The 14,730-nt window shown below is 30.6% G+C and overlaps 1 protein-coding gene across 3 annotated transcripts in view; it reads left to right on the top strand.

Annotated features, from left to right (window-relative positions):
• The window catches only part of LOC107367038 (uncharacterized), a 90,824-nt gene that overhangs the window by 54,698 nt on the left and 21,396 nt on the right, over window positions 1–14,730 (top strand). For all 3 annotated transcript variants that reach the window (XR_016199602.1, XM_089268786.1, XM_089268785.1), the window contains exons 10-13: window positions 6,768–7,110; window positions 9,533–9,569; window positions 9,685–10,078; window positions 13,671–13,814. Coding sequence is in view for 2 of the 3 variants with exons in the window: in XM_089268786.1 (XP_089124912.1) it covers window positions 6,768–7,110; window positions 9,533–9,569; window positions 9,685–10,078; window positions 13,671–13,814 (918 nt within the window). In the remaining variant the exon portion in view is untranslated. The remainder of the gene's footprint in view (window positions 1–6,767; window positions 7,111–9,532; window positions 9,570–9,684; window positions 10,079–13,670; window positions 13,815–14,730) is intronic.

The following is a 14,730-nucleotide window of genomic DNA, read 5'->3' as shown; positions in this document are numbered from 1 at the left end:
GCTTACTGACCTTAAATCAATCTATACATGTATATATACTTCTATCAATTTTATTATTAATGTAATTGTTTTCTTTCATCATTATTCTCATTGTCTTTGGAGGAAAAAATTTTTATCAGTACATTAATAATAATGTGTAATTACCTTGAAGGAACAAGATGAAGTTTCGCTGTTTTTACTTGTTTGCTTTTTCTTTTCTCCTTCTTTCCTCTTGTACTTATTGAATGGACTAACAAACAAAACAATCAACGAGTTTATTATCATTTATTGTGAATGTACATCGCAAAGCTGAATGATTGACATTTCCAACCATATTCTTTGTGCAAAGATGAACATTTTTCTTGTTTCCTCTTCTCTTTGTTTCCCATTCATTATATTGCTATCATTTTGCGTTCCATTGGTTCCAAGTATTGTTTCTTGATTATCAGATAAAAGGCCAAAACTAGAGTAAAGATTCAAGGTGACTCTAACTGATGGTATTGTTGGTCAGTCGAAGAGAGAAAAGTTGATCCAAAACATTTTCCCTTGTTGCTTATATCTTTTCCAGCCTCAAGGGGAATCCAATATTTACTAGTTTCAATAGTTGATGGAATCATTTTTGCTCAAGTATTTTCTCATTTATTAATCTCTTCAATTGTTGGCCCACTCAGTTTTACCCAAAAACATTTTATTATTTATTTCCATCCAGAGATTTGATAATCATAAACTATAACCATGACTTGTGACACAAAAACAAACCCAATTTACCGTTGCAAGTTTCTCATTACATTTCAAGTGAATCGTCAGTGACAAAATCAATTTATGAGAGAAACAATTTTCAAGAAATTTCGATTCTCCAAACGGTTCAGACAAATAGTCATGATTAATATGGATTCATGTTATTTTGCATTTTGTAACACGAAACGCAAAGCAACTCAATCCACTAACTTAGTTAATCTGTTTTAGTCTTGAAACGGTTCTTCATAAACATTAATCTTTTCAGTTATTTCCTGGGTAAAAGTTTCGCATGCAAATTCAACTAATTTCAAGATAAAGTTGATCTTTGAATTGTTTTTCAATGAAAAGCTTCGAATCTCAAATGGCTAAAAAAGACAAATGTTGAATTTGAATGTTTCCAATAAAATCGAGTCAATTGTTCAATTGAAACAACATTCAATATTAAGTTACTTATCATTGCTAGTTGAACGTGCAAGTCAAACTAAGTTAACTTGGATTATTTGGGTTTTCATGAAAAGTTGAATTCAAAATTAAAAATGTAAATGCTGGAAATGAAGTTGAATCGAAACATTTTGCGAGAGTTTCGTAAGTTGATTTTTGCCATTCGAGAAGCAAAAGTTTTGTGGTTGAGTGTTTTGAGTCCTTTAGTCAATATTTAAGGTTGTTTGCTTTTCTTCGTTGGACTGGAAATGTCTGAAGGAAACTTTTCTGGTTGAGGTGCAACCCAAAACCTAATGGATCAAATGGTTTTGTTAATTAACTAATTGTAAATTGGTTCACTCCATGTTTAGCCTTCTCTAACCACACTTAACACTGGTTAAACTCACTGTTTTACACTCTATTTGATTCAGTCAATTGATAATTTTGAGACACTTATAATCAATATAATTCAAGTTGAAATGAACCTGGAACTTGAAGTTGGTGAAAAGGTGTTTACTCAAGGTGTTGAATCATTCTTATCTCATCTCAATGGTGAACATTTTCCCATTGAAGTGAAATTTCATTCATCACTGGTTGTTTCCAGTTAATTGGAGATTTTTTTCTCTTCTCTTTCAACTCTTGAATTATCTGGTGTTACTCATTGGAATTGATTGGAATCAGACTAAACCAAGAGTAAAAACAAAAATGCAAGCAAAATAAACAGAAAGGATTACAGGGGCTGAGTAAAGAATAATAATAACAATAATGATGAGAATTGGTGGAATAGCAAGAAAAGCAAAATGAAGTTTAACTAATGAAGAGTGTTGTTGACCTGCAATTCCATTGGAATTTGGTTCAACAATTGAAAGGAAATATTACAAGAATGAACAAAGAACTTTGTAAGCACAAGAAAGTTGCTTTTGTAAGCCTTAAAAGAATCTGAATGTTATCATGGATGGAAAAGGGGTGAAATGGAGAGAAATAGAGAGAAGAGAAGGAAAAAAGGTCAACAATAGTGTCTTACATGATGAGACAAAATTTGAGATCAATTGACCAGTGAAAATAGTTGGGCAAAAAGTAAAATAACATGAAAATAACAAACCATTGAACCCATTCAACCATAAATATACAGATTGTCTTTTGTCTTTTCACATTTCATATCTCACTGAACTTACACATCTGAATATAAGAAACACCTTTATACATGAATTATGGTCACTTATAGTAACCATTTATATTATTAAGCCATTAGGATGACTTGAAATTAATGGCCGTTTGCCAGACTCAAGAGATTCTACTTTATAGTTGACCCATTATCGGCTTATTTGCATTATTATTTGGCAACAAATTGATTAGATCTGAAACAACTTTGATCGCAATAATGATAAAGGGCAAAATTTGCACAGATCGTTATCGAAGTGGTCATTTATTTCATCAAAAGTTATAAAAAGATGAAACTTATAATTTGCTTTTCCCTTAATTTGCAGTTGATTTCACAGAATGATTTACAGAATTTCATTCAGTTAGAATCGTTGTAAATTACATTCTAATTAAGAGCAAAAGGAGCTGTAAAGGATACAATAATAAAGACATTGAGATGGTAAAGAAAAGATCGACTCGACAGACGATTCGTAAAGACTTAAAAGAATGATTTCGATTTCTTTGTGGATCATTTCTTCGTCATGATACCAGTTTTATTGTTATAAATAATCAAATTTTGTTTTCTGTGTTTCGATTCAAAGTCAGTGTTGTTTTATTTTTGAATCAAATCTAATGATGATTTTGGTTGATTGAATTTTCAATTGAATCTGTTGGTATGATCATATTTTCATTTTTGAAGGTTAATTATGCTGGTTATTGACTTGAGATGATAAAATTGTAACTTAGCATCGAAACGTTAATGATTGAAAGCATGTTTACTTTCTCTATTTATACCTTAATCCAATTTAGTTTTGTAATAATGTTCAATTGATTAATCAATCACTAATTGAATAGGTTGAATGAAGTTTCAGCTGAAAAGAAGAGCAACAAAAAAAGGTATTTCCAAAGCTAATCAATTAATAATAGAGTCAACTCTTTTTCAGTTTTTTTCTGTGTGTTTACCAATACAAAACTTCTCACTAATCCAAGTATGATATTAAAGTCGATTTCTTGATTAACATTGATTGATGATTGTCAACAATCATGATGGAAGCACGGGAAACGCAATGAGAAAAGAGAAAAGAAAAAAATGCTCAAAAAAAAGAGATTCAACACACATAATCACATGGAAATTAATGTCATGATGATGACATTGATAAACTTACAATTGACATTAATTATCTGATTGATTAATAACCAATTGATGGCAACAAAATGCCAGCAAAAGCAAACCGATAATAAACGTTGATAAACTTTTCACTCCCAGTAAACCGATAACCGATAACTTGGTAAATGTCGAGTTTTCAATTGCAACCAATGGAGGAAATTAAAGTGAAGAGGAAAAGATGAACAAGATAAAAGTTGAAAAGATGAAGAAAACGAATAATTGTTTCCATGAAAAGGGTTTATCAATATTATCAGTTGAATGCTGGATAAAAGTATAATTTGCCATTGAAATAGTTCGATATTAACTTCATTTTTCTTTCATTTTTCTTCTTCTTTTCATAATAATCTATTGTCACGTTAATCTTACCATGAACAAAAATGGAAAGCTTGAAACTGCAAGAACTCGACATTTTTAAACAGTTGACAATAGTTACGATATAATAAGTTGAACTTTCCATTGAAACTTTATAATGCTTATTCCTTTCTCCTCTTCAAATGTATTATTCAACTCTAATATTATTATAAAAGTATAATAGATGACTGAAGGCGATATTTTCTGTTGAACCATTTTCCCTGTTATTGATGTTTTTGTTTTTATCTCGAGTCGAACTGGAAAACGATCCTTGAAAAGATAATTCCAAGTGAATTGCAGTTTAATGAACAACAAATGAAATCGCAATTTTTCCCTTTTCTTTAGCTTCACCTTATGCATAATGAGCTGTAAGATGAGGACCATGACGATAGAGTTAAGTGATTGTTATCTTACCCAAAATCAAACAAGTTTCACAGTTAAAATGATTACTTGGTGAAAGTCAAATAAACAAGATAAAACAAGATTCTTAACCATTCCGAGTATAATCAGGATAAAGCCGCAGGGAAAGTTTCAGTCTCTTGAGATAATTGAGGTTACTTAATTCAAACGATAATACAATGGAAGACACTTAATAATATTTTGTTTCTCTTTTCTTCTTCTTCTTCTTTTTTTGCGTCTTTTCTTGTACTTTTAGTTTCGCTTTCAATATTATCATTTTGTTATTCAACTTTATAATCCGACTTTGCCAACATTTTTATTCAACATTTTCAAGTTATCTTCTGTTATGTTGAATTTAAATGAAACGAATAAACAGATTGTTTTTCGATTTCAATTTTCCATTTTGTTCTATTTGCATATTTTGATCGACAAGCAAACACAATAAGAAACATTTAGAAAGCTATCATTCCTCGCTTAATGAACAATCTTGATTCACTCGCTAAAATTTAAACTGGTGAGCTTAGAAGTTAAATCTTCATCTGAACATTTATGTTGAACAAAATGTTTTACATTTGCTAAATAAAAATCAGAAAACTCCATTATCTCGATGTTGAATAGTATCATTTATGTTGCACTATCCATCAATATTTTCAGATCAGAACGAAATGCAACTGTTCGAAAGAATGCTTTTTATTACCTAAATAGAAGATTGAACAATCACGAAACACGAAAATAAAAACAGTCAAATGCTTGAATAAAAAGGCCTTGAAGTTGGCCTGACTAGTTAGACCTGTAGTTACAAGTAGAAGTCAATTTGAATTAAGTCCCATGAAACTCGGACTTTTTATTTTAATTGAAAATCAATATGAAAATGCGAAAGTTGAACTGCCATTCGAAAAAAGCAGATTTGGAAATTGAAAATTTAGTTTCCATTCGCATCTTACACATTTAGTTCAATGATATTTTGTTTCGTTGAGTTGTGTTCTATCGAGTCGGACTTTCGCTCAGAGCAACAGCAAAACAAGTTAACTGAACGACAGTTTCAGTTGGTCCAGTTAATAGACAGTTCAAGAAAAGTAAATCAGTTTGTCACTACAATGGCCAAAGCATTAATAGAAGCGATAATGTTTACTTGAAGCTTAATCCATTTGAACAATAATAATGCAAAATAACTGGATAATGTTTATGAAACTTTGAGTGAATCTTTTGTATCTGGGAAACGGATTGCTATTCAATTGTACAAGCTTGCATGACAATAAGGTGAAAAGTGGATAAGAAAATTTCTCAATGCAATTCATTGAATGTTAATGAATGTTTGAACCTTTCTTCTGCCATTATCATGTAACTAGACGGTTGATTTACTTTGAACATGGTAATTATTATTTCTCATGTCAGTTTTTGCTCTTCTTTATTTAAGGCTAATCTTTCTGTTTATACTTTGCCTTTTTTATGTCATTACAATGCTACTTTTGATGCTAACTTTTATCCAACACAACAATAAACAGAAGCGAATCGAAAGAGTGCAAAAAATTATAAGCTGATTGGTGATCGTGAAAACAATCAAGGCAACAAAACCGTCAATCTAAATACATGGTCCTATCAATGCTGATGATAATCTTGAATAAAACTTGTTCCTTTTCTTCTTGAGCTTCCGTTTAATTCATTGGTTCATTGAGTTGATTCACTTTTCATTGTTGATCCTGCATCATGATCCATTATCATGCTCATAATCAACCTACAAAACTCTATCATTGTTAATAAACTAAACATTAGCCAAGGTTGAACAAGAAAATGAATCCAAGTGTTAGGCAACAACAAGAGGTCAAAGTTATCCAATAACAGAAGTTAATAATTCAAATGAAAATCAAGGAATCACTTGATTCGGTAAAGGTGATGAACAAAGAATTCTGAAAATGAGTGAAAAAAGCAATGAAAAGTTTACAATTTTTTGATGGGAATGGCAAAGTTGGAGTTAAATGTTGATCAACTCTGAAAGTACATTAACTCGGACCAATTCAATTGACAATAACATTTCGAGTTTGATTTAGACCAACAATTGTTTAAACCATTTAATGATGCTCTTAACAGCATCTTTTGCTCATCAGTTATCAAAGTCCTTTTCAAGTTTATGTTCACTTGATATTATCATCAACTCTGGATAAATATCATGAAATTAAATGAGAACTTTCGTTTCTTTTACTGCAGACAGTTGAAGAAAAGAGGAAAAAAAGTTGAGAACTTGAATCGTAATGAATACAAGTTGAAAGTTGTTCAATTGTTGATGGCAGATTCATTGTTATTTTGTCGTTTCCTTTGATTGGTTCACTGAATTTTCATCAACCACTCATCAGATAGAGTTGCCAGAATCACTGTTACTCCGAGTTTTGAAAATATTAAAAGTCAATGTTTCACTTGATTTTTTCTTCTTCTTTGCCCTGAGATGAAAATCTTTTTTTTTCCTTCTTCTTCTTCATTTCCATTCTCTAATGTAAATGTACTCTTTCATGATGATAATGAACTTATCCTTTTCTAACCGGAAGTTTCATGGATTTCTCATTTTCTCTCTTTACAGGCAAATTTGAAAGCTGATAATGGTGCAATGATTTCAACTTTTGATAAGCAAAGTGTTGACTCGAGTAAATTGAAAGTAAAAGTTGATTCGAGGAAAGCGTCCAATATCAATGATAAAGCAAATCAAGGGAATGACGAAGTTGATTCAGGGATTGGTAAAGATAATGATGTTAATAAAGAGTCCAATGATAATCAAATGGTTGGCCAAGAAAAGGATGAGAGTAAAGGTCAGATAATTACGACTACATATAAAGAGCTAATGGCTTTGGATGATGTTGATTTGGTTAAAAATTTTGAAGACTTTGAGTGTCCAGTTTGCTTCATCAATATTCCCAGTGGTGAAGGTAAGTCTCATCTTTTTTTTAATCATTAACAATTTATCTCAATCTAATTATTGGTGAGGCAAAATGTTGATCAGTATTTCACATTATTCAATGATAACATCATTATGATCATTATTTTCATCTCAAATTCTTATCATTCTTTATTAATAAAACTTTATGCTTCTCATTTTTACTCTCAGTCAGTTCTTCTTCTTCTAATGATATATTTATAATAATGTTGACAATGACAATCTCACGTGACTTTTATCATCATCTTCAATGGCATGATAAGGTTAAGGTGATAGAGTGCTAAAGAAGAGGTCAATTCTGACTCTTGATCATCATCTTCATCCTTAATCAACTATAAATGTCCTTTGAGAGTTTACCTTCTCTGTCAATATCTTAATGTCATCCAGCCTTTGCTTTTCACCTTGTTTCATGCCTCACTCGCTTATTGATGTTAATCATGATAATCAAGATGAACATGGTTAAAGTCAATATTAATTGTGCTTAAGAAGATAAATAAGCTGCATTAATGTTCGTCCAATGAGATCATTTCAATATCAATTAATCGAACCACTTTTGCACAGAACCATGAGAATCAAAAAATAAGCTTAATAATTATCTTCAAAGTTCTGTCGAAATTTCGGTCACATCAATTTCAGATCGAAATTGAAATCCGATAATTGCGTCAAACAAAAATTCGCTTAGATTCGTTGAGCTTTCATTCCAAATCGAAATGAATTTTTCAATTTTCTTTTCTCTATTCTTGTCGGTTCATTCTACTCATTCCGAATCGAAGTTATCTTTTTCTCGATTTTCAGTTCGAAAAAAATCTTAAACCATTTGATCAACTTTCGACAATCAACTTATTTGACTAATATTATGAGGCGCATTTCAGCATTCATTCATTTTATCATTTCAGTATCATTTTGTTGAGTAATAATTCGATATTCAATGAAGCATTGAAAACTGATTTCTGAAAGCTCCATCGAAATTTGCATGAGAAAAAATGATTTCATTGAAAAGCAATTTTCTCTGTTCTTTTGGACGTTACTTTGAACTTTGGTTTTTCCACTTTTTGTACTGATATTCACTCGATTGACCTTCGATTGAACTTGAAATCAATAACGATCAAAGTGATGGTTTGACAACTTCAAGAGCATTAGTTTCGATTAAATGTTACTTTAAACTATTTTTCACATTTCATGATTTCGCTTCAAAATCAACATACAATTGTCATTAATTGTGCTTGAACCATTCATTATGGAATACAATTAACAATTAAAAGTTGAGAAAAAAATGTTCCCCTTTTGCCACTTAACTTGCAATCTTGTTGACTTTTTTATGGTTAATTAAAGTGTGGGATTTAATAGACAATTTAAATTGTTGGTTATCATTAACAATGGTTTGTACCTGTCAAAAGCACAATTTCAATGTTGAAAGAGTTAATTGAAACGTAAAGTGAAGACTAATGTTTTTAAATGCATTCAGTTTTGAAGATTACATTTTAATTATGAAAAGTAAAACAAAAAGAGATTCATTTTTACATTTCAAGCTTAACCATTTGAAATCACTTTGCATATCAAGTCTAGTGATTAGCTGATGATCAACAATACACTTGAATTTACATGATTACATGATTGCAAATCCATTTACAAAGTGAATATGAATTGGAGAAGTAAATTGCAAAAGCAAATTACATGTTAAAATATGCAACATTTCAATTACCAAATAAGAAGCCAGTTTTTAATTCAATGTATTCAAGAAGAAATCAAGAAAATTCAGAAATAATTCAAGTTCCATTCAAACACACAAACTGATCACTCATTTGCTAACTAAATAATCAACTAATTCACATATTTGTTCCAAAAAATCAAACCGAAATTTCAAATTCTGATCCTTCAAAAGTTTTTAGCAAAAGTTTTCTGTTATAAACCTTAAGTTTGCATTAAGAGTTCTTGTTAATGCAATATTGATATAGTTCATAAATCCATCGATTTAAACAGAATAAAATCAAATTTCGAATCTGTCAATCGAAGAATCTTCGAATCAAATGAAGAATCGAAAAAGTTTGAGTTATTGAGAAAAGAGTGAAAAAATGTGATAGAAATCGATAATCTTTTTGCTTGATGTTTCGATTGATTGTTTATTGAAAAACCGAGAAAAGAAGGGAATCTCTATTTTTACGATCGTTCAAAATTCGTTTCATTTTTCAATCGCATCTCAATTTCAGATGAAAATAATGGAAATAATGAAAAATTGTAAAAACAATTAAGAGTAAAATTTTGCACCAATGATCACAATCGTTAATTATTTTTACACAAAGTAGCGAAAAAATTGTAGCAAAATAATCAGCAAATGATAATCTCATAGGAATTGCAATGTTTATCTTTTTTTGGCAACTTTCTCATTATCATCTTCATCTTTACCCAATTAACAGGAGTTGTCCTTCGAGACTGTCTTCACATGTTTTGCAGGTAAATAATGACCTTTCGAGAGAAGCACTTCTTGCATGAATCAAATAATGGTCATTCCATATCAATCTAACATTTCTTTTTCTTTCTCTGTTTGCTTTTTTTACCATTTAACCAGAGATTGCCTTTCCAATGCAATTGAATTTTGTGACGAAGCAATCGTCAAATGTCCTTATCGAAGTGACGAATATTACTGTGATAGTGAAATAACTGACCGTGAAATTAAAAGCCTGGCTTCACCCGAATTGTATCAAAAGTATTTATCTCGAAGCATGAAAGCGGCTGAACTTCGAATTGCCAAATCGTTCCACTGTAAAACCATTGACTGTCCGGGTTGGTGTGAATTTGATGATAATGTGAATACCTTTCCATGTCCAGTTTGTGGTAAAGTAAACTGTTTAACCTGTCAAGCCATTCATGAAGGCATCAACTGTAGACAATATCAAGATCAGTTGGACGATGAAGCTGCTGATCAAAATGAAGATGCTCAAAAGACGAAACAATTTCTCGATGTAAGTAAAAATCATCTTTCCTTCCTTCCTTCCTTATTCACAATATTCACTCACAACTGAATCCATTTTTACTCCAACTTTATATCCATCCTCATGATTTATCATAATTTTCATCTTTATCATCATCATTTTCTTCTTCTTCGTCTTCTTTTGCTTTCTCTTGTTTGCCTTGTCATTTTTATGTGTTACTTCAACCGTGTAAGATAATACTCGAAACTGTTGAAAAATATTGTTCAAAGCTGATTGTTATCCATTGTAAAAGATGAAGCAGACAAAGATGTTGATGAAAGAAATGGATGGAAAGTGGAAGCAAAAAAAGAATAATTTTTTTTAATACTTTTCCTTTTTCTCTTTATTGTTTCACGTTTTTCATCACGATATCATATTTATTCATGTGTAATTGAATAAGCTTCCATGTAAATTTTGCCACTATTTTCATCTTTTATCACTCAATCATCTTTACCTAACTCTTGTCCTCATCTTTCATCATTAAACTCTCAACTATTAAACACTAGAGATGAAGTGAAAGGGAAAATTATCACAAAAATTAAAGTAATTCACAGTTAAAGATTTCACTCAATTGTCAAATTTCCGATGAAATCCTCTTAAAACCATTGAAATATCTTTCAGCATTCATTCAAAGAAATCACTACTTTTATAAAGTCGACATAACTAATCACTTAACTCGACATTTGCATTTTTTACACTTTTCGTCTTTTATGGAGAAAAAACTTGAAGATGAAACCGAAGAAAATTTAAATCGATCGAACGAGAAAGATATTCGATATCAATCTAAATTCTTATCGATTCAAAAGTCAAATAAAAATCGAGAAAAAACAAAAAGAACGGCTGATTTGCGTGTTGATACCTTTATTTTGGCTATTTTGAGTTCGCCTATTGTGAGCTGAAGAGTTGAACTGAAGGAAATACAGGAATGTAAAAGTGAAAGTGAACTTTTGCCGTGCGATTCGAGCTTAGGGTGAAGTGTGTAAGAGATCAACCGTAAAGGATCAGTTACTAGCACTAAAAAGAGCTTCAAGTTAAGGGACAAAAATAGAGGCAAAAGACGTAAGATCATCAAACGGTAGTAGTGATATAAAATCCGGGTCTTGACATTCTTGTCCGCTCTGGACCAAATTTTTGAATTTTTTGTCCAGACCTGGACAACTTTTTTATGATTTTGCAAACATTTTTTAGGGGTAGAGGAACGTGGGGAAATTTAAAACGCGAGAAAAAGCGTGGAAAACTTTAGTTAGGCAAATGAAACCCTTTATTTTAAACTATGAATTTTTAAAAATGAATACAATTAATGAATCAATGTTATTTTATCGATGTCGATGAATATCGTTTTTTTATTTTATTTTAAAGAACTATGCCAAAAACTTCGATTTCTTCGTTAAGAGTTGCGACTTTGTAAGTTTTTAGAGGCATAAAAACTGAGTCTATTGGTGCTATTGAAAATGTATTTGAGTCGGCAGTTTTCGAAAACTTTATGTCCGTGAAAACTTACAAAGTCCTATCTCTTAACGGTGAAATCGAAGTTTTTGGACATAGTCCTTTTGGATACATTTTTTAACAAATTGAATACCTCTGCATCTTTCTTAGACTATGTACGATGGCACTTCCGTCAATCTTTTTAGCTCTTTGAGAGCATAATCAGCAAAAGGAAGATCGGCATCACTTTTAATACATAACATTTTTTTAGTACCATATTTTCTTTCCAAATCCTTTCTTTTTCTTTGCTTTCTTTATTAAACTCTTTTACCAATTCGTTTATTTCTTTTTTGTATTGGAAGACTTCCTTGCGGCCATTGTCCGCCACCGTTTATGGCATATGATAAGAATATTGTTATGTCGATAAGAAATCAAGTTATCACTTAAAGTTGATCGAAATTGATGGTTAATTTTGAGCAAGGTTTCTTAGCAAGGGAACAAAATCATGAAGTTGACGAGCAAAAAAGTAGCGTGCAGTTGACTTCTTTGGAGCTCACTACAAACCTTTTGATTTTAGGCTGAACACAACAGAAAGCAAATTTCTTATCCGTTCTGAATTAATCTCAATAAAACCTCATGGAAAAAGGAAAAGTTGAAATTATAATCAAATAAACTTACAAGTTGCCATTCAAACTTTCAACGTCAACGAATGAAGAGGAAAAGCTTCAACTTGCATTAAACTTATCACTTAACATTATTATCTCTTTGAGCGTAATAAAATATTTATCAAATGCCAATGAAAAAAATATTACTTTTGTTAACTTTTTTCCTTGTGTGTTTGCCATAAATGGTGAGAAAGGTAAAAATGAGCAACAAAAAAAGATTGTAATAGAAAGAGTTACATTCACTTGATTATCTTTTCGATAGTTTATCTCAGTGTTACCTGTTATTTTGAAAAAAAAGAGTTAACACTTTTGAAAGAGACTCATTGACACACTGTTTGCCATTTAACATGGGAAAACATTTACTTGGACTGTAAACTTATTGCCTGAAAATAATAATGTATAAAAAAGGTAACGAGTAAAGTAAATGAAAGAGTAAAGCAAATCCCTGAAGGCTCGAAATTTTGTCTATTTTCTTGTTCGTTTTGAGTTTTCTTTTCTTCGCTCTCTTCTGTCTAATGCCAACATTCAATTCAATTGTTTTCATTTTTGTTTCTTCTTCTTCTTTTCTTCCTTTACTCTCATTGAACCACTTTTTAAACTTTCAGCCTTTCTTCTTGCTCTTCATTGACAACAGCCAGTCAACTTTACCTTATTAATCTTGTTGACCCTATTCTTTGGCCGTTTAACAAGGAAAAAAGGTAATAACAAAACAGGAAAACATCTTACCAATAAATAGTAAATAAGATAATCCAATCGATGTCATTCCACACTCGAATCATTTCATCAGATAAACTCGCATTTCTGTCCATTTCGAATGTCAACTTTTTGTTTTTTTTGTTACGATAAGGAAAACAATTGAACGATTCAGTCATTTCAATGGGAAAATATCATTGAAACTAAATGACTAAAGCTAAGTAAATTGAATAGTTGCAAGTGTTTCATCAGTAATTTTGCATCAGTTTAATGCGATTCTCTGATTGAAACGATTTCTTTTTCACCGAAAAACGTTTCTGCAAAAACTCTTTACTTTTCAGATTTGCTTAAATTATTGCTGTCATTATGAATCTCGCTCTGAATGCTTGATATAATTACATTTTCCCCGTTATTCTGAACTCGAAAACAGATATTTCAAATGTATTGAGATATTTGCAAAACCATTATCATTATGGCTGTGATTGGTATAAAGAGAAGCTGATAAAGGTTTCATTCGTTACTAACATACGCAATTAAAGGGCAAAAAAAGTGTTGCTTTTACTCCGTTTTTCAACCCTTTTGTCGTTGAAACATTTCTTGATTTCATTTCGAAACGATAATCTTTTCAAATGTAAGGCAAAAACCAAAAAAGCTTATAAAATGAATTTCTCCTTGTGTTGTTAAAACGCAACCCAAAAGTAAATATGAAATTATGATAATCATCATTAACTCAAAGAATGCATGATTTTAAAGCAATTTTGTTTTATTCATTTTTTGTTTTACTTTTCATTCCTTTTCAGAACATGTTGGATAAAGGTGAAGCATTGCGATGTCCAATCTGTTTTGTGATATTAATCAAAAAGTGGGGCTGTGATTGGGTCAAATGTTCAATGTGCCAATCGGAAATTTGTTGGGTCACCAAAGGGCCAAGATGGGGACCAGGGGTGAGTCAATTTATCTTCTTATCTTTAAATCAGTCTTTACCTTTTTCCATCAGTTTAATGAGTTTTGCAAGTTTTATCCACATTTTGAGATGAAAAACAAAATGTTCAAAATTATATTCAAAATGAACTCAATTTTTTGGATAATATTTCAATCATTAGTTCCAAATTCATATTCAAATTAACCTTTGAGGTTAAACTTTGAATGATTAAATTTCAATGTTGATATCGTCTCTTCATATTACCAATTATTCATCATTTTGAATTTTAGGAAAATAATTGTTCTTCAGAGAAAAGGATTGATAATTTTTCCAAGCAACTTTAAAATTAAATTGATAACAATTGGAATCAAATTAAAGATTGTTTATTGTTTTTCCAAATTTCATTTTCATCATGAAAAAAGTTCTATTAATCTTTTTTCTTTGGGAATTATCTTTCTTTCTGCTGTTCAATTTGATATCAATTTCATTAGATTCACAATTTTTATCATGAAGTTGGCTAAAATTGTCATTTAAAAATCAATCAAAATTGCGATTAAAAAGTTTTCTTCAAATTGTGCGTTTCAATAGCATTCCATCCCAGTTATCAATCCCAGTCATTCCTGTTGTCCATCATTATCCATTGTTTTACATCTTTAACACGGAAACAAATTCATGTTATCCATTTTATTTTCGTCAAAATGTGACATTTTATAATCTTTCCTGTTCCAAGTATTTGTGAATAAAACTTTGAAACTTTTCTCTAATTTTGGACAAAATTTGAAATGATAAACCTCGATTAATCAAATCTCGTTTGATGCATTAGTACATTGAAACTGTCTAACAAAAAACATTTCATTTATCAATAGCTTCATCTGTCAAACGAATGTTGATCAATTTCCCAAACATTATTCACGAAGTTAAATACTCTTCCTTGAATA

The sequence above is a fragment of the Tetranychus urticae genome, chromosome 3 (genome assembly GCF_039701765.1).
Source record: "Tetranychus urticae isolate SD_2017Ah chromosome 3, NJAU_TeUrti_SD_1.0, whole genome shotgun sequence".
In the NCBI taxonomy this organism is placed as follows: domain Eukaryota; kingdom Metazoa; phylum Arthropoda; class Arachnida; order Trombidiformes; family Tetranychidae; genus Tetranychus; species Tetranychus urticae.
The sequence above is the reverse complement of the archived record's forward strand: the minus strand, read 5'-3'. Positions and strand labels throughout refer to the sequence as shown.